The sequence below is a fragment of the Pan troglodytes genome, chromosome 6 (genome assembly GCF_028858775.2).
Source record: "Pan troglodytes isolate AG18354 chromosome 6, NHGRI_mPanTro3-v2.0_pri, whole genome shotgun sequence".
Lineage (NCBI taxonomy): Eukaryota > Metazoa > Chordata > Mammalia > Primates > Hominidae > Pan > Pan troglodytes.
The window spans coordinates 18,035,208-18,061,767 of NC_072404.2; the positions used below are offsets into that span (position 1 = coordinate 18,035,208).

General features: G+C 34.4%; 1 protein-coding gene across 3 annotated transcripts; it reads left to right on the forward strand.

Annotated features, from left to right (window-relative positions):
• Window positions 1-26,074, forward strand: TMEM106B (transmembrane protein 106B). 3 transcript variants are annotated; one of them, XM_518973.9, is made up of 8 exons: window positions 1-234; window positions 3,611-3,829; window positions 7,260-7,323; window positions 13,018-13,177; window positions 18,476-18,616; window positions 19,187-19,236; window positions 19,860-19,913; window positions 20,637-26,074. In XM_518973.9, exons 2-8 carry the CDS (start codon window positions 3,613-3,615, stop codon window positions 20,773-20,775), a joined length of 825 nt encoding a protein of 274 aa, XP_518973.3. In that variant the 5' UTR covers window positions 1-234; window positions 3,611-3,612; the 3' UTR covers window positions 20,776-26,074. The 3 variants fall into 3 exon arrangements, with proteins under 3 accessions (XP_518973.3, XP_009450937.1, XP_054543367.1); XM_009452662.5 differs by having other exon boundaries at window positions 20-356; window positions 20,637-22,004; XM_054687392.2 differs by lacking the exon at window positions 1-234 and adding an exon at window positions 3,003-3,196 and having other exon boundaries at window positions 20,637-22,004.
• The last annotated feature ends 486 nt before the right edge of the window (window positions 26,075-26,560 follow it).

The following is a 26,560-nucleotide window of genomic DNA, read 5'->3' on the forward strand; positions in this document are numbered from 1 at the left end:
CAGGGGTGCCCCTCCGGGAGCGCTCTGCGCAGGCGCGGACGCAGGTTACAGCAGCGCTTGGCCTCTGCTGATGCCGTCGTTGTCCTACCCCTCCCCCGTCCCAGCTCTGCGGCGGCCGCGCGCTCCAGGCCGGTCGCTCCACCCCCCGGCTCCCGGGACTGTGGACTCCACGACCCTGTCCTCGGCCCTGTCCGCGCCGAAGCAGCCCGGGACTGCGCAGCGCCCCGCGTGCCGGTGAGCGACCCCGGACGTGCAGTCCCCAGGTCCCCTTCCGGAGCGAGGCTGAGCGGCTGCGCCGCGGCTTGAGCCGGGCCTGACAAGGAGGGGAGGCCGCTGGGGTGCTGGGCCAGCCGCAGGTACGGCGGCGGTCAGGGCTGGTGATCGAGTTGCTGTGTCGCCTCTAACGAGGCCCAGCCAGGGAACACTCGGCTTCGGCCCAAGCCCGACCTCTGGGTTGCCTCTAGGCCCTCACACCTTGAGCGCCAGGTGGCCCTCTTCCTTTTGCTGTTGATGAATGTTCTTGCCGTGGTGCCGGGATCTTATTTTGCAGCTTTACAGAGTAGGCTTTGTGCTAGGTGTTGTTTATGGAGCTTTTCAAAGGCGCTGGTTTCCTTAGTTCTCAAGCCCTTTTAGAACTAAAACCAGTGTCTACACAGAAGATCAGGAGCCATTTAAATTGGAGTGCTGGGATATATTTTTTCTCTCCAAACTGAGTCTGATATCCATGTTGACTTTCAGTAAAGTAAGGAACCGCTGTAATAACACTGAGCCCAGAGAGGTTGCAGAAGAGGGTCTAGCACCCCTTTTTTAAACTATTGAGTCTCCCAAGAATAAAAGTGGTTAAACTTGTCAGTTCTCTAAGGAAAATCTAGTAGAGAAGGCAAGGGATTCCCAGTTTCTCACACAGTCTGGCACTTGTCCAAACACCTACCTAAAGCAGAATCGATCATGGCAGCTATTAGATTAGGACAGAAAACAGGCTCAAACGGAGAGCCACTTGAGTTTGCCTTTCTGTGTCTTTTTTCTCAACGCGCTCCAGTTAAGATGCAGCTTACAGCCTGGCTGTGTTGACTGACATCCCAGAAAGAGTGCCCTTAAGGCCTTGCTGATAAGGCCCAATGATCCCAATTCATCTAGTGTTCCGCATAGACCCCAAGGTTACAGTGTGTGGGGACAGTGATGTTAAATCTTCCCTATCCTACCTGTGGCTGACAGGTGTTGATTAAGACAATGATTTTTTAGAAGTCATAAATCATTTGTATTTTTGATGTGGGCAGTGATTTTTATAAATACATAGTTTTTTATTTTGAAAGAGTGAAAATCTCATTTTACATTTGTTTGCATACCATTTGTATAGTTTTTTAAATTCTGTTTATTTGAGTGACAGCAACAAGTGGATGGCATGCGAATTTTATATATTTTTTATCTTTGTATTTATTTTGTGTATATTCATGGAGTACAAGTGCCATTTGCTACATTGATACACAACATCCTGGTGAAGTCAGAGCCCTTAGTGCATCCAGCACTGGAGCAACACACATTGTACCCACCAAGCAGCCTCCTATCAGGCATGCCAGTTCTAGAAAGTAAAATTTTCTTCATACTCTAGGATGAACTGACTTACTTGGAATGTCTGTTTTGTTTAATCAAATAAGTGAGAATTTTTGAAAGAAATACTATCTGTCTGAATGTATGTAATCTATTTTTAGGAACCGATAAAAGACATATCAAATTTAGAAGGAGTATAATTATGTTATTTTTCAGTTTTACTTTTTCACTTTATTTTTTCTCAGGATATAAGCAGGAAAATACCAGCAGGGTGTATTATATGACTATTAAGTTCTTTTCAGCTTTAAAAGGGTATGACCTTAAGTATAAAGTTACTTCATTATCTACCTGCAGAAGTTATTTTTGTGTAGGCACTAGTACTAATTATTTATTTCTACTTAGATTTTTACATTTGTATTGTTATTTTGATACTCTTATCCTAAAATTTTTGAAATTAGTGTTCTAAATTTTGCTGCTTTGTATTGGTAACTTATATTTAATATTTTGGAACATTGGCTTCATAATTTTAACTCTGTCAACTGTTGAATGAAAAAAAAACTGTGATTTTGGAATTTTGGGGCTTTTTATTGTTGTTGCGAGTGTTTAAATGTTTAAAGCAAGAAATTTAAGGATGGAAAAGAGTGGTGATTGTATTTATCAAAAAGGTGCGTGCATTTTCAGAGGCTGAAACATACTACTTTGAAGTTACTTGGTGATATACATCAAATACCTAGTTATCGTCTACCCAAAGCAATTTTTGCCTTTAGTGCCAACTAGTTAAAAGGTAGAATGTATTTTTATTTTATTCTAAGAAAAATGAAACCTGCATGTTTCTTTTCAGAGAACCTGCAGGTGTAGACTTTTGTCAAATGTTAATGTTTGAAAGCCCATTCTCATCATAAGCATGATAGGACATCATTTCACATTATTTGTTTAAAAAAACACTTGTGGACTCTAGTAAATGGCTCCTTTGTTTCAGACATTATTTTGATTGGATATAATCCTAATCCAAAAGGTATAATCCAAAAGGTAGTATGAACATTCTCTTAATGTTTGTTCTGTAAACCAAAAATAAAATTCTGAGCCCCCCAACTAAGTGGACCCCGCTTCTCTGTCAAGGGCATTCCAAAGTAAACCTAAAAAGGTAGTTCAGGCCATGATGAAAAGGTGGGCGGAGGGGATTGAACATGCCTCGTTGTACCTTCCTCTCTGGAATTCAGGCACAACTGACCAGCATCAATTAAAACAGAGATTTGAAGACTAACAAGAGTCTCTTTGTAGCAATAAGATATCAAATCCCAACCTGACTCTAATATAGAATCACTCGACAGATAGCAGGCCCTGAGAGAAATTGAAATATCTTACCCCAAAATATATTTCTTTGAAATGGCCTTGCAAAGCTGTCTCTCATGGGGAAGATCCACATTCTGTACAGAATCCCCTTTCCTTTCCAGATCTTTTCCTAATTCAGCAGCGATTTAACCAAGAGCCTGGAATATTTTAAGGAGTAATAAGAGACATTTACAAACTATTCTCTCTGAAGCCTGCTACCTGGAGGCATCATCTAGATAATAAGAACCTTGGCTTCCACATCCTCCTCCCTTGTCTTAACTACAAACATTTCTTTCTGCTGACTTCAACTACTCAGGTAGAGTTTAACCGTTTCAACCAATTGCCATTAGGAAATCTTTAAATCCACCTATGCACCTATGACCTGGACACCCCCCAGCCTTCCACCCCTGCTTCAAAATGTCCTGCTTTTCTGGGCTGAATTAATGTATACCTTACATCTATTGATTTATGCCTCTGCCTGTAATTTCTGTCTCCAAAATGTATAATCAAGCTGTAACCCAGCTACCTTGAGGACATTTTCTCAGGACCTGTTGAGACTGTGCCTCAGGCCTTGTTCACTCATTTTTGGCTCAGAATAAATCCCTTCAAATATTTTACAGAGTTTGACTGTTCCTTGACTGTTCTAAATTAATTAGTGTAAATATCTCATAGTGTTCTTGAATGTACTTTTTTCCCTGAAGTTTACTGTAAGATTTTTATTTTTCTTTAGACATGGGAAAGTCTCTTTCTCATTTGCCTTTGCATTCAAGCAAAGAAGATGCTTATGATGGAGTCACATCTGAAAACATGAGGAATGGACTGGTTAATAGTGAAGTCCATAATGAAGATGGAAGAAATGGAGATGTCTCTCAGTTTCCATATGTGGAATTTACAGGAAGAGATAGTGTCACCTGCCCTACTTGTCAGGGAACAGGAAGAATTCCTAGGGGTATGTGTTATTGTATTGTTTTCCCTTTAAATGATTTTAGGTATTTGCTCAAGTATTATAAAAACTGTGGGTCTCAGGAACCACCTGTTGTAGAGGACTCTTAGAATTAAAGTTGAAACATCATATCAGTTACCTTCAGTCAAAAAGATGCAAAAGAAACAAATAAAGTATTAATTAAGGTTCCTAAAGCAGTAAAGAAAACCACCTCACTACCTCCAGTATTTTTTCATTCCCACCTGCTATTATAGCAGATATTCACTGTCTTGTAAATGAAAACTTTTAGTCCTATTTGGCATCTGTAGAGATGACATCATGGTTACTTGCTACTTTGCTATATCAGATGTTAGAAGCAATTTAAGTAATTTGTTGACCTATTTTTTTTTTTTTTTTTAAGAGATGAGATCTCGCAATTGTTGGCCAGGCTGGTCTTGAACTCCTGTCCTCAAGCAATCCTCCCACCTCGGCTTCCCAGAGTGCTAGGATTATAGCAGTAAGCCACCATGCCCAGCCAGAATTAATGTGTAAGGAAGCTTATTCTTTCATGTTATTTTTAAAATTTTATTATTTTTAATAATAAGGATGGAGTTTCCCCATGTTTCCCAGGATGATGTCGAATTCTTGGGCTCAAGCGATCATCCAGCCTTGGCCTCCCAAAGTGTTAGAATTACAGCTGTGAGCCACCACGCCTGGCCAACCTAATATTTTTAATTCATTATCTAAAGAAGAATAATAAGCTGGCTGTGCCCTAATGAGTTAAAGAAACTCTGTGAAGAGGGATGGTATGTGAAAATGAGCCAAATTGAAAAAAAAAATTGTTTGTGATATATCATAGGGGACGTCAGAAGGAAATAATCCCTTATGTGCTGCTTGTAAGCTACTTTAGGAACAGTGTCAATAAGTAGAAATAATAAAGATACTTTATGCTGTTCTCATTATCTTCTTGGTGAAAGTTGATATGTGACCCTGGAGATACCCAGAGGGAAGAAGGTCAAAGTATAAAGTATACTTTGTATACATTTTTAAGATGCTTAAAATGTATCTTAAAATGCTGTGGGTTTGAATTGAAGTTTACATTTGCGTTGGCCTTTGAGTATGATGGTTTTATTTTCACAGGGATAGTAGCTATTTAAGAATAAAATAATTATTGTAGTTGAAGGGATTAATGCACCAGGCTCAGGGGGTAGGGGAGTACTGTTTTAGCAGTCTGGTTACATTTTTGAGGTATGACCGGTAAACTTTTTTGGCTGCCTGGATACAGATTATGGAAAGTAGGAAATCAAGGATGACTCCAGAGTTTTTTGGGGGGGGGTTTGTTTGAGCAACTGAAAGAATGTAGTAGCAATTTATTAAAATTGAAAAAAAAGATTATTTGAGTGTATATGTCACAGGAGAGTTCAGGAGCTCAAGTTTAGACATGGATATTTGGAGATGCCTATTTGACATGGAAGTGGATATGTTCATTAGGCAGTTAGTTATCATAAGGGTCAGGAATTCAATTGCAGGGCCCAGCCTCAAGTTACCAATGTATAGATGACACTTAAAGCTCAGCTGGATGACAGCAGCAAGCTAGTCAGTGCAGATGGCAAAATGAGACCCTAGCACTGAATCCTGAGACACTGTAGCATATCAAGGTCAGTGAAAGAATTAACAAAGGACCCTGAGAAAGAACAGAATGAGAGGAGGAAATCATTGTGTCTGGTATCATGGAAGATAAGTGAAGAAAGTGTACCAAGGAGGAAAGAATGACCAACTGTCATATGCTACTGATAGATTGGGTAGTGTGAAGACTGAGAACTGGCCATTGGATTTGGTTATATGGAGGCCACAGAAGAGTTTAAAAGAGCGGTTTTGGTAAAGGCATGTGTAGCATGTATAGAGTGGGCTCAAGAGTGCATAGGAGATGTTACATAGAGAGAAAATAGATTTTCTGAGGGGTTTGGCTCCATAGCAGAGAGAAGAGAGGTAGGCATTAGAAGGGGCTGTGAGGTCAGGAGAGGGATTTTTTTTTTCTTTGTAAGATAGAGTGAATAATAGACAGTTGTATACTGATGAGAATTATCTGTAGAGAAAACATTGGTAATTCAGGAGATAAGAGAATTATTGGAGCAATGTTCTTGAATAGACAGAAGGGCAGATCTACTGCACAAGAACAAAGAGCTGCTCTTTTTTTCTATAAAAGGTAAGTTATAAGCACAGGTGGTTTATTCTTGGTAATAAAAGAGAAGGTAAAGTATGGACGCAGAAGCGGGTAGGTGGATAGATCTGATAATAGAAGCTTGTAGAAATTATCTTCCGTTTATCACATAATGAACTAAGAATGAGGATAGCGAAGAAGATATTAAAGATTTGAAGAGAGTTGAAGTTATAAAATTGTGGTCTTGGAGAGTCAGCTTGAGAGTATGAACTTGGGAAATGTAGTATGATTGTTGACATCATTAAGTGCTACTTGACATGAGTGATCAAAAATGAAACCAGTCAGTGTAGTTGTGTGTTTTTCTGTGTCCATGTTTACCTGTGTTGATATATGCATAGGAGCCAGAGGGTTGGTTTTAACCAGGGTTGTAGTTTTAGCCAGATGAATACCACTAAACAAGGTGAGATATGTAAACACACAAAGATACAGATATCCATGTTATATGTATTTGTATAATTATATATGGGTGTGATGGGGGAGCACAGATGAGAGGAAGAGTATAGATGTGTCGGGGGGAATAACAGAAGCATTTTAGAAAGCTTTTAAAGAGAACTTGACTATCTGGTACCTTAATAGTTAATATGATAAGCCAACTTCTAATAAGATTATAAAATTGGCATTTAAAGGTCCATTTATCCTTTAAACTTATGGATATAGCTCAACCCAAGAAAGAAATCATGGATTTTGAAGTGACTTTAACGTGGATTGGGGTGAGACCTGAAAGGGCCCTGGAAGGCTCATTATGTAGGGGGCTCTTAAAGCTTGAGACTTCTACTTCAGAGGCCGGTTTTGGTTTTCAAGGGGGACAATGTCAGAAGCTCTGCAATGATAGAGATGATAGAGGTTTCAGGAAAGGGTGATACCAATATGTTTCTTATTCTATCATCCAGACAACCAAATCAGAGTCTTAATGGACACCAGTGAAGCTGAAGGAAGGCCTGGTAAATTTAGCTCTTCTGAAAGCTAGGACTTAGATTTTTTTTAGTGGAAGAAAAAGTAAGCCCTCATTTGTTATACTTTTTTTTTTTTTTTTTTTAGCTAGACATTTAGGTGTGAAAAAACACGCTGTCTTCTCTAGAACTTCTGCTGGGTACTTTCTGAAGACTTAGCAATTTACTAAAGGAAAGAGATGAGTGCCAGATGATATTCTGGTCTTTCCAAACCAGATTGTGATGGGGAGCCATTATATTTTTAACTAATCATAGTAATTTCTAAACTTACTTCTTTCACATTTAGGGCAAGAAAACCAACTGGTGGCATTGATTCCATATAGTGATCAGAGATTAAGGCCAAGAAGAACGTAAGTGATTCTAAGAATATGGCAGTGTTTTATGTTTTATTTTTGTTTTTTGTATTTTTTCAAATTATGTATAACAACTAGTTAAAACTATTAAAAGGAAAAATGCTGTCACGTAGTTAAATTATGTCATCATATGCTTTGTATCCTTAAACAGACAAGAAAGGATTTTCTGGTTGGGGTAAGGTCTTGAAAGCAGTATGGTATCTTTATCTTCTCAAATCTATGGAAATAGATCTAGAATAGCAGTACAAACACACACACACACATAAAATTTTCATTAAAAATTGGATGATAAGGTGTATTCCACAACCCCAGGATAAAAATTGGTATTTAAACATGATGACAGCAGGGACCCCAACGGCCTTAGCAGCTGTGTGGAGGTTGTGAAGGAAAGCAAAAAGAGTTACTAAGGATCATATGAGCCCTGATACACAAAGCAAATACTTTGTCCCAAAAGAAGAGGACACCCAGCAAATATTTCCAAGAATCATCTGTAAAAGTGACAAGATTTGCATGCTCTAGCTTGGAGAAAGTGCAAAAAGACCACAGAGACCTGCTAAGTATCTTCAAGATCAGAAGGAACTGGACCATCCTAAATCCTCAGAGACCTTGGGAAATGTGGAAACAAATATTATTGCAAAAGGATACAAATACATATCCTCAAGAAAAAAGTTGAGTGAATCCAATGTTTACAGGACAGGAGTTACGAAGGAAGGAGAGAACAGATTCACATATTAGGGAGATCATCTCAAAACTGTGGAGATAAATATACATGGAGGCCATATTTTCAAATACTTTGTATATCAACAGAGGATGGAGCCCTTGAACAGTGAAGCTAGCAAAGCAACGCTGGCATATTCCATCACCGCAAATTAAACCTTTTCTTGAAAGTACAAAAGCTCTTTTCATTTAAACATGAGCACCTGGAAAGGATTGCAACAAAGCATTATACAAATATACTTTTTAAGAAGTTGAAGAAAGTAAGCTAAGCAAAATACTGACACTTTAATAAAGGCATGTGAAAAGAGCAGATAAACACTTTAACTTAATACTATAAAAGCTATAACAGGACAGCATAAGGCAGAAATTGAGAAGCTCAGAAATGAGATAACTAAACAATGAGAGTATGTGCAAAGAGAATTTACAGACCTCTGGAAAGAATTAGAAGAAAAACATATCCACAAAACTGGAAGAACACAAGTACAAATACGTTGGAAATACAGTCAGGGAAATAGAACATACACGGGAGGAATGAAAACATAAACAACAAATTGATGTAAAGGATTTGAGAGAAAATGTCTAAAAGTCACATAAAGAAAACTAAACATGTATGTAATTGGAGCATCTGAAGAAGAAAACCAAAGGAATAGAACTGAACAAATGCAAAACATTAAATCAAGAACACAGGGACCTGCATATTGAAAAGACACCACAATCCTGAAAAAAATCAACCCAGGTTAGTGAAATTCTTGAACTTTAAGAAAACAACAAAACTCCTAAATACCTAGGCAAAAGGATCAATTAATTTATAAATGTTAGAAAATCAGATTGACATGCTGCCTCTTGACTACAGTGCCTCAGACAGATAAGCAATGGTGTGACATATTTAAATCAGGAAAATAAAACGAACCAAGGATTTTATAAACAGTCTGACCTTTTATTACAAAATGTATAGACAGATATGAATATGAAGGAAATTAGGATTAATCCCTTTATAACCTAAAAGTGGGAGAACTTTTTAAACTATGATTTTGAATGCAGAAAAGATAAATTTGACAGATAAACTTTTACAGGATGAAGACAAAACCTTAACTGAAGTCAAAATACAAATAGCAAACTAAGTAGTAAAGTTTACAAATCATATCACAGACAGAGGGCCAATATCCTTACTCTATAAAGAGCTTCAGAATTTGAGAAGAAAAAGGCCAACCTCCAAAGCAAAATAGAAGCTATGAACAGCTAGTTCACAAAAAAGAAATGCAAATGACCTTTAAACATTTGAAAAGATGTCCAATCTTGCTCATAATAGAAATGCAAATTAAAGCTACACTTAGATGCCATTTCTATCACATTGGCAAAAATCCAAAATGTTGACAACATACTTTGTTGGCAGTAGTGACTGAAAACAAGTATATTCATTCCTTGCTAGTGAATGAAAATTTGGCATTATTTGCCAAATTACATCTGCATTTACTTTTTGGCTCAGAAATCCTACTTTGAAAAATTTATTCTCAGGATAGTTGTCAAATATAGTAAATGGTATTTGCACAAATTATTTATTGTGCCAATGTTTGCAGAAGCAAACAACTGGAAACAATGTAAATACCAATAATAGAGGACTGATGGAATAAGATACTATGTGTACACAATGGTAAAATGGAAGGAGAACTATATTTTACTACAGTGTGATATTGACAATATGTTTTTCTTTGAAAACACCACACACTCAAACCCACACATATACACACAAAGAGACAAACAATGGGATGATAAACCAAATCTAATACAATTGGTTCACCTCTGAGTTTGGGAAGGAATTTGGAAGAGGGAGTGGATAAGCAAGTAAAGTGTGTGTGTGTGTGTGTGTCTGTATCTGTGTACATTTTTTTTACATAACTTAAAAGATGAAATCAAAAGTAACTGCCAAAAATTGAGACAAAAGGAAACATTATTCTAACTGTATATGAAGTTGGTGACACTAACAAAACTGAAATAATTATTTTAAGTGACTTGAAAACATTGTGCTGTGACTATAAATGTCGGGGGTTGTGTTCCAAATGGCAAAGAGAATCACAGCAAATTTTAAACTGTACTTAATAGTTGCATTGTTAGGAGTACCTTTGATGTAGTTTGGAAATTTTATACTTAAAGTAAATAAGTTATTATGTAAATGCCTTAGGGAGCAAGAGTTTTAGCAATAAGACCAAAGAGATACAAAATCAAAGAAATTGAATTTTCCACTTTCGACCCAAATAGAATAATGCCTGAAATACCCCACCTGAAATCACTGTAAAACTGGACAAATATAGTAAACAATATTTTCAGACATTGGACATCAGCCAGCACAGGGCAGTGATTCCTGAGAAAGCAAAAACAAAGGGGATAAGCCCTATGATTGCACCAGCAAGCCCTGTGATTGTACCAGCTTACTGTCTGAGAAAGGTTCCAGCCTGCAGCACAAGGAAGAAACCAACCCAGGCAGAGCTCAGTGGTCTTCCTCAATGGAGGAGATGGAACTGGGTGTCCAGAAAGCCAAAATGACTAGAGTTAGCAGGGCAGGGTACCAGAAGGTAGAGAGCTGGAGAGGGTGCTCTTAAGCCTGCAGCTGTGTCCTAATCAACATATATGTGTGAGGAACATACCCGAGGCTGAGGAAAGACCACCCAGTAGGAGCAGAGGGAATAGTCCTCAGAGCTCACACAAGGCCAAGAACAGTTGTTGTTTCTCAATTTGTAATAAAATTATAATATTTTGGGAACAACTTTGGGTCTTTATTTCTTTACAAATTGAGTGAGTTATGGTGAGATTATTAGAAAATTATATTTATCAATTGCTTTTGTCTGTATACTTTAGCTATGTCATTTAATCCTCAAACATGGATTTTAAAGCGGAAGAAAAGTAAATTGCATTAAATACTGCAGGTAGGAAATGGCAAAAATGGAATTCTAACTTGATTGCAGATATACCACACAACTTTCATAACTTCATTAGCACCTTATAACTCCCAGGATTTGGTTGCTATCACTAGAGCCATAAGAAAAATCATTACCAATTAATTTTGTAATGGAGACATATATTTTGTCAGTAAACTAGCCAACTTTTCAATTTGGAATGAAATACTAGATAGAATGTTGTTTTATTGTCCCACCAGGTTCAGTAATGTTCGTTATGGCTACAAACGTGGTATACAGAGTAATGTAGAACATGATTCATTTATTCACAACTAGGACTGACTTATAAGCCCTAAGGACTAGATTATGATGGATTCACCCGCCCATAAGTAATTAAAAATAAAACGCTGAAGTGTAGAAAATCCAGCAAAGTTCAGATTTTATTATGATGATGTTAAACTCTTCTTATGCCTTTTTATGTATTTTGGTGTATTATAGATACTATAAACGTGTTTAAATTTCCTATTAGGTAATCCAGTGGGGATCACTACCCCTACTCAGGTTGAGAGAGTCCAAAATGAGTGAGTGGGAACTGCTTTGTTTGCTCAAGACAACAGCATGGACTTAGTAGCAGTGACTTAGCAAATTTGTGTTTGCTTGTATTATTTTGTTTTTTAATAAACCAGTTTGCTCTGTTCTTAACTTGGGCAACTTAAAACACTAAGAAATATTTATAAAATATCTGCAGGAGGCACTTTAATTGCTCTTGTAATACATACAAAGATTAAATCCATCAGAGCATTTAGAAAGGAAATGGTGGCAGAGAGTGGAAGAAACAATAAAATGGAAAATTTTTGTATAAGTAGATTGTAAGGAAAATAAGTAATTGTCATGCAAGACTCAGAAACAAAAAAAGGATGTTGTGGGCATCCAATAGAGGACTTGTATGTTAGAGAGAACAGGAAATAGTTATTTGAACTCTGGTTTTGAGGTTAACCTTGAAAAGAGGAAGTTTTTACCTACAAATTTTTCCTTGTCTTATACCTGCATAAAATATCTTTTCTTGATTAGAAAAAGAAATGTAACAACACCTTCAAAGCAGAGTTGATCAATGTAAAAAAATCTTAAAAACTGAGTATGTAAGTACTTTGAGATGAGAATACTCAAAAAAAGACTAATTATAGTAAGAATCATTGATGAGGCATGTGGTTGTGTCATTTTTTTTAATTTTAAAAATATGGAGGATGTGCAGGTTTGTTACATAGGTAAATGTGTGCCATGGTGGTTTATTGTACCCATCAACCCATCCCCTAGGTATTAAGCTCAGCATGATTAGCTATTTTTCCTAATGCTCACCCTTCCCCATCATTATTATTTCTAAGATGGTTCTGATGAGCAGTCACTTTAGGGGATCATGTAATGGCAAAACTTACATGTGAAAATTCTGCTTCAGTGAATTCAGAGGGAGTTTTGAAATGTGTGTTTGTATGAAGCTCCTGTGAAAACTGCTCTGGCAGTCAAAAAAGTAAATGTTCTATTGTTTTTAAGCCCAAAATTTCAGTGTCCAAAAATGTGATTCCTTTTTTTTTTTTTTTTGGTACGGAGTCTCGCTCTCTCATCCAGGCAGGAGTGCAGTGGTGCGATCTCAGTTCACTCCAACCTCTGCCTCCCAGGTTCAAACTATTCTCCTGCCTCAGCCTCCTGAGTAGCTGGGATTACAGGCGCACACCACCACACCTGGCTAATTTTTGTGTTTTTAGTAGAGATGGTTTTTCACCGTGTTGGTCAGGCTGGTCTCGAACTCCTGACCACTTGATACGCCCGCCTCAGCCTCTCAAAGTGCTGGGATTACAGGCGTGAGCCACCGCATCCCGCCGATTTCATCTTTTAAAGAGAACATCTTAACACTTAATAGACTTAGACTCAACCATACCCAATACTTTCAGATGTGAAAATTTGGTAACATTTAGCATCTTATATATGTTGCTGCTGATATATGGGGGAAATTGAACATACCTTCTCTAATGTTGCATTATATAATTTCTGGTGCACATGTACTTAAATACCCTCTTTTCCTTTTCAGAAAGCTGTATGTGATGGCTTCTGTGTTTGTCTGTCTACTCCTTTCTGGATTGGCTGTGTTTTTCCTTTTCCCTCGCTCTATCGACGTGAAATACATTGGTGTAAAATCAGCCTATGTCAGTTATGATGTTCAGAAGCGTACAATTTATTTAAATATCACAGTGAGTATAAATTTATATGAAAAATGTTTAACTTCATTCTTTTATCCTATTAAGCAGCACCTTTGTCCCCATTGAGAAGAGATGTTTGTTAAATGTGACACTGGTCAGTGTGCTTTCTGTATGTCTTTTCTGTATTGACCTTCTCTACCATTTCTGGTTCTGCTAAAAATAGCAATAATAAATACTGGCAATTCTGTATATACAGAATCATTTAGCATTTGAAAATGTCTTTAGGAGGGTAAAATAAACTAAAAAAAGAAAAAAGGTATTACAATTTACTTTTCAACATATGACTCTGAATAACTTCTAGCAAAGTGTTGACATAGTTGATTTGATAGATTTTATAAATGTAACATTTTGATTTCATTGTATTTGGGAAATACAGTTTTTGCCACGTTTAATAGACCATTCCTTTATCAGCTTTAAAGATGAAATACAAGTGACTGGTTTCTCTTTTGTAAATTAGCATATGTGAAAATGCCCTCTTTTTTTTTTTTTTTTTTTAATTATTAAGTTCTAGGGTACATGTGCACAGCATGCAGGTTTGTTACATATGTATACAGGTGCCATGTTGGTGTGCTGCACCCATTAACTCATCATTTACTTTAGGTATTTCTCCTAATGCTATCCCTCCCCCATCCCTCCACCTCACGACAGGCCCCGGTGTGTGATGTTCCCCTCCCTGTATCCAAGTATTCTCATTGTTCAATTCCCACGTATGAGTGAGAACATGTGGTGTTTGGTTTTCTGTCCTTGTGATAGTTTGCTTAGAATGATGGTTTCCAGCTTCATCCATGTCCCTACAAAGGATATGAACTCATCCTTTTTTATGGCTGTATAGTATTCCATGGTGTATATGTGCCACATTTTCTTAATCCAGTCTATAATTGATGGACATTTCAGTTGTTTCCAAGTCTTTACTATTGTGAATAGTGCTGCAATAAACATAACGTGTTAATGTGTCTTTATAGCAGCATGATTTATAATCCTTTGGGTATATACCCAGTAATGGGATTGCTGGGTCAAATGGTATTTCTAGTTCTAGATCCTTGAGGAATCACCACATTGTCTTCCACAACGGTTGAACTAGGTTACAGTCCCTCCAACAGTGTAAAAGTGTTCCTATTTCTCCACATCCTCTCCACCATCTGTTGTTTCCTGAACTTTTTAATAATCGCCATTCTAACTGGTGTGAGATGATATCTCATTGTGGTTTTGATTTGCATTTTTCTGATGGCCAGTGATGATGAGCATTTTTTCATGTGTCTGTTGGCTGCATAAATGTCTTCTTTTGAGAAGTGTCTGTTCATATCCTTCGCCCACTTTTTGATGGGGTTGATTTTTTTAAGTTATTTGTAGATCCTGGATATTAGCCATTTGTCAGATGGGTAGATAGCAAAAATTTTCTCCCATTCTTTAGAGGTTGCCTGTTCACTCTGATGATAGTTTCTTTTGCTATGCAGAAGCTTTTTACTTTAATTAGATCCCATTTGTCAATTTTGGCTTTTGTTGCCATTGCTTTTGGTGTTTTAGTCATGAAGTCCTTGCCCATGCCTACATCCTGAATGGTATTGCCTAGGTTTTCTTCTAGGGTTTTTATGGTTTTAGGTTTTTTAAATATTAGGTCTAACATTTAAGTCTTTAATCCATCTTGAGTTAATTTTTGTACGAGGTGTAAGGAAGGGATCCAGTTTCAGCTTTCTACTTATGACAAGCCAGTTTTCGCAGGACCATTTATTAAATAGGGAATCCTTTCCCCATTTCTTGTTTTTGTTAGGTTTGTCAAAGATCAGATGGTTGTAGATGTGTGGTATTATTTCTGAGGGCTGTGTTCTGTTCCATTGGTCTATATCTCTGTTTTGGTACCAGTACCATGCTGTTTTGGTTACTGTAGCCTTGTAGTATAGTTTGAAGTGATGCCTCCAGCTTTGTTCTTTTTGCAAACAATGTGTGTTTCTTAGGACATTGTTTTTGAAAGGGCTGTGTAGCCTTGCCACTCATGAAAACAAAACAAACAAAAACCTTAGAGAGGTTTTCTACCTGTTTTACGTGTTAACGTTTGTTTGAAAAGAGCACGGTTTGCTAACTGTTGAATTAGGAAAAGGGATAATATTTATTGGCCAGCCATGAGATATATCTGAGTGACAGTGATCTGCCAGGAAGAGTGATAGTTGTTTTTTCTTGCAGAGGTTAATGGTGTGGTTAAGGTTGAGGTAGAGATGTCTGTGGTGGTGGTTGGAAAGAGGGAGGTTTGTCGGGACAGTGAGTGAAATGGAATGGTATGTTAAAGTGGAATCACTACTTAATTACAGAGAAAAAATGGATCCCGTGGATCCATTTATTCTTATTGCTTTCTATCAAAAGTTGCCAGTTTAAGGGCTTTTTCTTTAAAAACAACAATATAGGAAAATATATATATATGTGAATAAAACGTTTGTAACACAATGCTAATTGTAAATTGTTTTATACAACTGGGGAATTGTTGGGTATTTTCTCACTTAGCCCTTTGGAACAAGGAACATATTTTCTTTTTTATACACTGTTTAAAACATTGGCCAGACTTTTTTTGGCCTACCTCCAAAGACTTTTTTCATGTCAAATAACATAAATATGTACTAACAAATAATAGAAAACCATGTGATGTTTTCTTTTAAGTACCAGCAAGTATATTTAAATGTGCATATCATACTCTATTTTAAATAATTATGCAGAAATTCTCACATTTTGGAATACTGCCACTTAAACTGAGACAGACTGAACATTAAATGAAAAATAAGATTATTTGGATGAACATTAACTAGATGACAATGAGATAAGAGGCTGAACTTTCTGTACATTATCTATCAGTATTTTGAAAATGGAACTGCTTTGCTTTCTTAAAATGATTAGTATATATTAGTAGTACAACTTTTTAGTAACATTTGTCTTTCTACTTATGAAAATATTTGTCATTATAAGACATTTGAGAACTATAATGTATAAAGATTTTTACTTCTACTACCTAGGTCGAACTATTACCATATACATATATTTACGAACAATGCATATACATTTACAAATGTAAGCATTCTCATGTGTAAAGGATACACACATTCATTCACATATATACAAATGCACATTTCAACTGAGGTCACAGTACATTTTCCCATGTTAAATGGTCTTGTGTAGTCTTTTACATGATCATATTATAATTAATTCAACCATTTTCTTAATGGATGTTTAATTTTACTATTACAAATATTAAGAAAACATCTTTGTGCTTAAACTTTGTTTCCATTTCAGGTTATTTCTTTAGGATAAATTCCTAAAAGTACATTTGCCAATTAAAGATCATAGGTAGTTTAGGGTCTTTGTTAATAATTATGGTGATCTCTTTTCATCTTTTAAATTAAATGGATTCTCACTACTACTCTGAGCAACAAATGTCTAACCTTTATTACTAAATTATTATTTATTCTGTCTTATTTTTTCTTTGTCTTAATTCTCATAAGCATTTGTATTCTCAACCTGTATTACATCATTGATCCCTTAAATATTCTAATGAAACTATGGACAGTACAGAAAAAGACATGTATCAGCATAATTTTGCATATACAAAGACTTCCAAGATTCTTCTGAATTTCAATCCTTGGTTTTATCAGGAGATCCATTGACCTCAAATTAACTATCTCTTTCCTATCATGTCTAGAAATGAAATTGACATGAACATTAAGAGCCAAATAGATAAAATGTTTATATATTTAAAGATTATTTTTACTGTGTTTGAGAACATTTTTGAAATTTCTTTACATTTGTGACTATACCAATGTAAAGGACTCCATAAATGTAATCATATAATCGCTGACTCTAGCATATTCTTTCATCCTTTTTTTACTAAAACTATTTTCTCTCCTTCAACTCATCCCATATTGCATCTTTTCATATCTTTCTACATATTCCTATTAACATTTATGTATACACTCACATATTCAGCTTTATAAAAATCAGTATTTTTAAAAAATATTATTTAGTACTTATTTATGTGCATCTTGGTTTTCACATTTGTTAATACCTTGTAAAAATCTTTCCTAATTATCTGACTTAATTGATTCTTTTTGATGGCTTCATAATATTCCATATAAGGACTTAATATAATTTATTCTTTTTTATGAATAGAATTCATTTTATTGTCAGGATTTTTTTTCCCATTCCAAATAACACTGTCATTAGCATCCTAATGTTTTTATTTCTGTGGAATAGGTGCTCAGAAGTAGGATTGCCAGATAAAAGTCTATACATAATTCTAATTTTAATGTATATAACTAAATTACTGATGAAATGGCTGTAACACTTCACATATTTGCTAGCAGTATGAAAATATACCCTTTTCCCATATCTGTGCCAGGAATAGAATTTGGTGCTTTCTATAAATTGTACTAGTTTGAAGAATTTAAAGCAATATTCCATTTTTACTTAAATTAACTTTTTCCTAACTATAAATGAATTTGAGCATTGTAAAATATTTTTGGCCATTTAGCTTTGTACCTTTTTGATTTGTTTATGTATATCCTTTGTTCTTTTTTCATTTCCTGTTAGAGTTTTGTCTTTTTCTTTTCAATTTGTAAGGGCTCTTTGCATGTTATAGATTATAACCGATGCTTACAAATATTTCTTTTATTTATCATTTAGTGTCTATGGATTTTGTTTATGATACCTTTTGGTATGACTGTTATAGATCTTTTATATGTCTGTTATTTTTTATTTAACATTTTTAAATTTTTTGATGACTGTTTTCTACAGTAATTTGAGACAATAGTTGTAAATTAGAAATGTAGAAGGTGATCCCAGCTATTAGTTGTTACTTAAGCATGTGAATGATGCAACCACATTTCTCCCCAACCAACCAGACTTGAATCTAGCCCATTTCTTCTTCATAGTGAGCTGTTGTAAATCTCTACTAGTGTACAAGTTGAAATAGCAATTTCTTTTAAACAAAAAAGATTATTTTAGGTACTGTTGAACATTTTAAATGGTCATCTTTGTATTTAATAGAATAGGAAACAGCTTACTAATGTCCATATTCTGAAGCTATACATTTTGTTTTTTTAAATATTGAGTTATGTTTTTATTCTTGGCATATTACATACATAGTACTCGTGCATAAAACCAAATAATTGGTTTAATCTTCTTTGACATTTTGATATTTCTTTTTCTTAATAAATGAAGCATAGCTACAGCTGAAGTTACTTTAATTTTAAATACATATTTGTATGTTTATTTTTAGCTAACTTGTACATTTTCTGTCTCCTTTTTTTGTAGAACACACTAAATATAACAAACAATAACTATTACTCTGTCGAAGTTGAAAACATCACTGCCCAAGTTCAATTTTCAAAAACAGTTATTGGAAAGGCACGCTTAAACAACATAACCATTATTGGTCCACTTGATATGAAACAAGTAAGAATCAATCATGAAATACTTTGTAAGAGTTAAATGAATGTCAGCTTTGTATATCATATGACTTGAAGGAGGTGGGGGATTTCCTCAAAAACTTGATTTAGAAATGTGTCTCTGCTGGGTACAGTGGCTCATGCCTGTGATCCCAGCACCTTGGGAGGCTGAGCTCAGTGGACTGCTTGAGCCCAGGAATTCGAGACCAGCCTGGGCAACATGGTGAAACCTCATCTCTACAAAAAAATACAAAAATGTGCTGAGTGTGGTAGTGTGCACCTCTCATCCCACCTACTGGGGAGGCTGAGGTGGGAGGATCACTTGAGCCCAGTAGGTCGAGGCTCGAGAGCCGTGATCACACCGCCGTACTCCAAACTGGGTGACACAGTGAGATCCTGTCTCAAAAAAGAAAAAAAAAGAAAAAGAAATGTGTCTTATACACATACAAGATGAAATCTTTGAGAATCAAGCTTGTAAAAGGAGAAAAATTTCTAATTATTTGCAGTTATGAAGTATATCTGAAATGTTTGGTGTTTTGATCCTGTTCTCTATCGATTTTCTCCTTTTGCCTTTCAGATTGATTACACAGTACCTACCGTTATAGCAGAGGAAATGAGTTATATGTAGTAAGTTCTGATTTATAATAACTTTTTATTATCAAATAATGAAGTGTATAAAATAAAGTATAAAGAGTATACATATTTTTTAATTTCCGTTATCAGTCAAAAAGAGTACATTATGTAGTATTCTGGCTTCTGGTCCTCTCTGTTCCTCTTTTTCAACATATATAATATTCATGTATATATACACATAAAATTTGTTTTTTTATTTATTTTTCAGAATTAGGGTTATACCATGTCACTTTATTTTTCATTACTATGTTACTGTGTTAAACTTGTTACTATGTTAAAATAATTATAAATTTTCATCATCTTTTGAATAAGTGTAGATACAGACTTTTAGGGTAAATAACAACCTAGTTATCAAAATTTCAGAAGATGAGCAAAATATATAAGTAATTTATAGCCTGCATTTAAACAACCCTGCAACTGCAGTGGCATGAATACATACATGTTTTTCGAGTAAGAAGTCATGAATATATCAGTCATTGTTTGAAGTATAGAAAATTCTCAACCAACAAATGCTTATTATATTTCTTAGCATCTCTGTTAGCTTTAAGATAGGAAGGAGAATTTTTAATTTATAATGTAGTAACTTGCATTTGTTCACATTTTAATTTCTTTAACAGTGATTTCTGTACTCTGATATCCATCAAAGTGCATAACATAGTACTCATGATGCAGTAAGTACAAATCTTTTTTGAAAGAGATATTGCTTGTTAACATTTTAGATTTATAACATTGGTTTATAATATACACAACATCTTTATAAATGCCACCTCAGTTGGGTTTTAAGCCTTACAAGAGTGCTATGAGTAAATATCACCCACTTTAAAAATTACGAAATGGTTGTTCAGAGAAGTAGTGAAAGACTACGTGACTGCTAAGTAGTGAATCTGGATGTCACAAGAGTTCAGGAAAATGGAAAGGATACAGGGAACTGAGCCCCACATCCAATTCCTTACTCCCTTGACAAATAGTTATTAACAGTAATAAGAATATTATTGGTTTGTAAATTGGGTGTTATCTAAGCCAATAAAACATTGTTGATTATAGGTTTGGTGTTTTGACCATTAGCTGACATTTGATTAACCTTTTTTTCTATGATAAGAGAACCATGGTCACTTTTAAGCATATAATGAACTTTTATATTTTTAACAGAAGATAATTGTTTTAAAATATTACACTTATATTATGTGTAATTATGTCGACAGGGCTCACTCAGCTATCCATTTTTGTTGTCTGTTGGGGAAATACTCCTTAAGAGGATTGTGTGCACAATATTAAGTTATCATTAATCAAATATTCTCTTCTGGGAGATAATTTTTATGTGTTAAAGTAGTCTCACTATGGAAAAACTTCTAATATAACTGTTAAATGTCTCTCCTCACTTACGTTATTTTTAGAGTTACTGTGACAACAACATACTTTGGCCACTCTGAACAGATATCCCAGGAGAGGTATCAGTATGTCGACTGTGGAAGAAACACAACTTATCAGTTGGGGCAGTCTGAATATTTAAATGTACTTCAGCCACAACAGTAAAAACTGGAAGAGATGGATTTAAAGAAGAAATATCTATTGATATTTCCTATACTCTCAATGAAGAGGTATTTCCTAATAGGAGACCTTAAATTGAACAAACCTAAAGTTTACACTTCTAAGAGTACAGTTAAAAGTATGTGGACCTGCAGTTCTTGTAACTCTCCACTCTGTGTTAATGATATATTTGTACTAGGATCTTTTACTTGAATCTAAATTTACTGGTTGATTTCCTTCTCCAGCCTATCCCCTACAGGGAAAAGCTGATACTTCCCCTATAGTACAATAAATAATTATTTAAAAGTCATAGCTCCAGTCACTACTGAAAACATAATTTTGGTGATAAACATAATTTGAGAAACTTAATTTCTGAATGTTTTTATAGAAAATTACTGAAAGTCTATTACTCATGGAAGACTTTTAAAGAATAACCTTTTTTCCTGTTTTATAAATTCCCATTGTTATATGGTAGTATTTCAGCTACACAATATTTTAGCTTTTAGCTAGACATTTATAGCTTTTCATTTGTTGAAACGGTAATCATCTGCATGTTTTTGTCACTTATTTCAGGTTAGTGATTGCCTAACACTTATAAGCCAAAATAATCTTTGCAAAATTCCATACCTAAAATTTTGAAAGCCCCTAATGTTTTCACACATCTTTCTGTATTAGTTATAGTTTTGTGAAATCTTTGTGTGATCTTCAAACATTATCATTTAATGTACAATACTGTAAATAAACTGTGCATGGCTTTTATACAGCTTTAGTAAATGTCAAATAAAGTGGTACAGACTCATTACAACAAGTTTCTCATAAAAATACAAATAGGAAAATAAAATTCAGAAACCCATAAACTGGGAATAGGTTCCAATTACATCATGGATCTGGCATAAAATAAATTTGAAATAAAGTATTTTGATGCTCCATTTTTTTATGTTGCTTTTCATACTAAAGAATGGTGTAGACATGTTTTGCAACTGTTAGGTACCCAGTTATCAATTTTATCAATGTTTTAGAGGAGGAAATTATTTTTTTGATAGAAATTGTTCAAGAAATCCTTAATTGAATGTCATTAAATGATGGTGGCCAAAATAAAACCTATTTAGAAATTTAATCACTTTGCACATCACTTGGAATATGATGCCTCTAGTAGTTACTTTTTTATAGTTTTCTACTTTTGGTTTTAATTTTATTTAAAATTGTTTTCAAATATAGATTATTGACTTATTCAACTTTGCTGTTTTATATTTTCAGTATCATTTTTCATTTGTTTTTTTTTTTTTGTCTTTTCACTTGCCAAGTTCTAGGGACATTTAAAATATGTACTAAGTGTAGGAGTGGTTATGATACCAAAAAATGTAGCTGGGTTGAGATTAATTGCGTTCTGTTTTCTCATGACAGAAATCAGGTTTCCCTTTCCCCACCCCTAAGTGCCTAACTTAGGTCTGAAACAGCCTGTTTATTAGTCTGACTCTCTCAACCATAAAACATAAGCTTTATTTAATTCTGCCTTTATACACACTCAGGTTTCCCCTTAATTTTCATATTATTTTCTGCAAGTTTTCCTGGGTATCTTAAATTCGTCGAATGTGGTTTTTGTTTTTTTTTTTTTTGTTTTTTTAACACTAGTCTTCCCTTAATTCATTGCTAACTCAAGCCATCCTTACTATTAAACCCAAATCAGTCCTTTAAGTTCATTATGGCCTTTCTAGTATTTAAAAAAAAAAATCATTTTCATTTTTCTGCTACATTTCCTGACTACTACTGCATACTTCTCTGATACAGATTCTGTTTGTATTTTTTATATCATTGTCATTTGACATGATCTGTGTCTATGTATGATATAGGTCCCCTTTTGTCTCAAAATTTTTAATTATGTGACTTCAAAAATCACCTATTATCTCTAGTAGGGCTTCCAAATCTGCTTCTCCATATGTGACCAGTCACCTGTCTGCTTTCACATTTAGCTAGTGAACTACACATTTAATAAAATGTGTAAATTTTACACATTTAGTGACTGTGTAAAATCAAAAAAAAAGTTATTTTGTCATATCCTTTCTATTATGTTCCCATCCTGTCCTCATGTCCCATTTACTTTATTATCACCATTCATTTCTTCAAAATTATCTTTTAGATACACTCATACAAAAATCAATCCTTGTTTTCTTGCTTGTGTCTTTTAACCTTGGAAAATTACATTGTGTAAATTAAACAGATTTTTCTGATGATCTGTGCTTCTTACATACTATTAGAGTGCATGACAGTATCTCCCAAAAAGGATGGAAAGTAGAAGAAGCATTTGCTTTTAGTCACTTAATTTTGAATCTTTTTTTCTTCATCTTTTGAATTAATTTTTTTTTTTACTATATCTACTTTTAGTGGAGTTTGAGTCAGAAAAAAACAAGAATTTGAAACAAGTAAAAAGATAGAAGAGAAATAAAGATGGTATGTGACTACTTTCAGAGAGAGTTAAGTAACTGTCAGAATAAGCCTGGAACAAAACAGGCTGTAAATTAATAAAACTACAAACACACATTCAGGTGAAGCAGAAGTATAGCCATAAAACATCTAGAAAGAGCGAATGAGGCTTTTAGCTTTTCTTAGGTCAGTGTCCAATGTGCTTTTTTCCATGGGAATAGGATAGGTATTAATACGCTTTTCTAAACTGCTCTCAGACCTTATCCAGAGGACATGGTAAAGATATGTTACAGAAATTTTTCTGATACTTCCTGGAATAACTTTAAGTTACACCCTAGTAGACTGGTCATTCTAATAAAATCCAGTACTATAACAAACCTCTGTATGTTGATAGCACATTGGCCCTTTTTAGAGTTCTTTCCTATGTTTTTCTTACATGATTTCCCACAGTTCCATGAGTCCAACAAGGAGAGTGATAGGCTCCTTATCTTTTAGAAGAGGAAGGAAAGGCATGAAGAAGTTGAGGGACTGGCTGAAGATCACGTACTTACTAAGTAGTACAACTGGAGCAAGACCAAGTATCTCTGTCTCCCATATCTGTGTTCTATCGTTTAAAATATATATTGGAAATCCCTGCTGACTCAGATTGGTATGATTAAAAATGAGAGGAAAGTTCAAATAGTTAGTAGTGACAATCAAACTAATACTGCTGGACTAAGATTTTGGTAGCATTGTTTTCTAAAATATTTTAAATGGAGAATGAACACTTATAAAATGCTTTGGAACATAATCTTTAGCTTAATTTTCTGTTAAAATTTAGTACCCCTTCATCATTCCAATAAAGACTGATCCATTGTTTAAGGAAATTATTTATAAATAATAGAAATTAATTTATTTGAGATTTGAAATAAGAATAGTATGAAAATATTAGATACCACATAAATTGTTTGAAATTACTGAATAACCATCTTAAGTATGGAACATTTAAATGGCTATATTTTATTTGTGTACAGTTTTTCTGTGCCTTGTTAGGCCAGTGAAGCAATTATTTTCTCTAAGAAAATGACAATAAAATATAACACACTTCAGATTGTCTGATTTACAGTTTGGAAAGGACACCGCAATGTTCAAATAGGTAGGAGACCATCAAAAACACAATTAAAGTAACATATTAGGAGACTTGGAACTTCAGCCTAATAAATCCTTCATGGTTCTTAGCCTTATTATTGTGATATAATTCTAGATATTTTCTTGGAGGGCATGTGCCCAACTCTCCCGCACCCCATTTTGTTTGTCTTTTAAAGTTCTTAGAATAAACAGTTCTTTATATAATAATTATATTTTATTTAAGAAAATAGTTTGTTAGGTACTTTTTAAAAGATGTAAATTTTTAAATTTACAAATACATATGGGTCTTTGATAAGCAATAGGAATTGAATTTCAAGTTACTAGGGTTATAAGCAAAAGATTGCTTACCATAATGTCATTAGGTCACGATTTTTAGCTCACATCTGGAAGCAGCAACTACTTGGCTCAAGTACATATAAGAGTAATTAGTTTTATTCTCTCTTTTTTATAAAATCGGGTTCCAGATGAGATGTTTATCTTAGACTATTTTAGGGAAAAATTTTACATGTTTGAGATGGTGGAGTAAAAAGACTGTTAAACATTTCTTTTAAAAAATTATTTTTACATTACAACAATATATTTATGATGTGTTTAGATCAAAAATTTAACTTCTGTGTCCCAGATCTACTTTCAAAGTGAGATTTTTCACTTGTCAGCTTAAATTTCTGACTAGAACTAACGTTTGTGTATTTTTGTGCTTAGTCAGAATACAAATTTCACAGTGGATTTTTGAAGTTTGTCCTTAAATTGGATAAAATCAAGTGATTAAAGTTACTAAAGAGATAAAAATGGTAATTTCCATTTTTAAAAGTAATTTGGTTGTGTTTATAGTTATTTGTACAAGTATTTATCACAGACTCTAAATTGAAAAATATAGTATGATCTATATTTCACCCTAAAAATGTTGCATTAATTTAACAAATATGGCAGATTTTTCATAACTAAATCTTAAGTCTTCTAAAAGGAAGCTGTTACCCTTCTGTTTTTAGTTACATTAATTGAAATGTGTTTTAAGAGATACAATTTCAGCATATTTTATATATTAAAAAACAAAAAAGGATTAGTATTGAGCCAGTGGCCAAAAGGTAATATTACTACCATGTAGACTGTTATAGTTCAAATTGTCCCACTTCACCCAGAATTTTAGAAACTAGAAGTCTGGGAGGTACTATATCAGCTGTAGTTGGGTAATTCCAAGTGCTGATAGTACTATTCATCTTTTTTATTATTGTGTCAGATGAAACAAATGCCAAGTTGCAAAATATGCAGATTTTTATTATATAATGGTTTTAGGCATAAATTATTAACAAGCCATGCCTTATGTGTTTCATCTTATATTTTTCTTTAGAACTAAACTATAACAGATTTTGGAAAATGATTTGACGTGCTTGCTCACTTGATTGACTTGGTCAGATATTTGAATGATGGTATTACCTAGATTCTAATCCTTGATTCTAGTTATATAATAAATAATATAGAATATGAAAATATGTTTGGGCATTTACTGTTTATATTATGTAGTAGCCTCCATCATGACACACTTACTACATTTATGAATTGAGCAGTTCTGTAATTGTAATTATTATTGCTGTTCATGTAACAAAACATGCTTATGATAGTAGCAAACAAATAGAAATGCCCCCAAAATGCTATTTTTTTAATTCAGTTGTAACTGTTACTCTTGTAGTTGTGTATGACGCAATAAAATTTGTAAAAAAATTTCAGCATGAAAAATAAAATTTGTATCACTCATGTATTTTGGCTATGCTTTTGAAATTTCCTTGACATAAACAAATCAGTGTAGATATTCAAAATCTTTTACCTTTAATCCTTTTCGTCCTTATAGTCCTTACCTGAACTCTACTTTAGCATTATCTTTGATTTCTTTTTTTCATTCACTTAACTTCCAATCAGTACTCAAGCTTTATCCATTCTACCTCTGTAATGTCTCTGGAATTTATCTCGTACGTGAAATTTCCCTTGATATTATAGACATACCTTGGATATATTGCAGGTTTGGTTCCACACCATATCGATAAAGTGATATAATCAAGCAAGTTACACACCTTTTTTTGGTTTCCCAGTCCATATGAAAGTTATGTTTACATCATACTGTAGTCTATTAAGTGTGCAATAGCATTATGTCGAAAAACACAATATATATGCCTTAATAAAAAATAGGCTGTGTGCAGTGGCTCACACCTGTAATCCCAGCACTTTCGGAGGCCAAGGTGGGAGGATC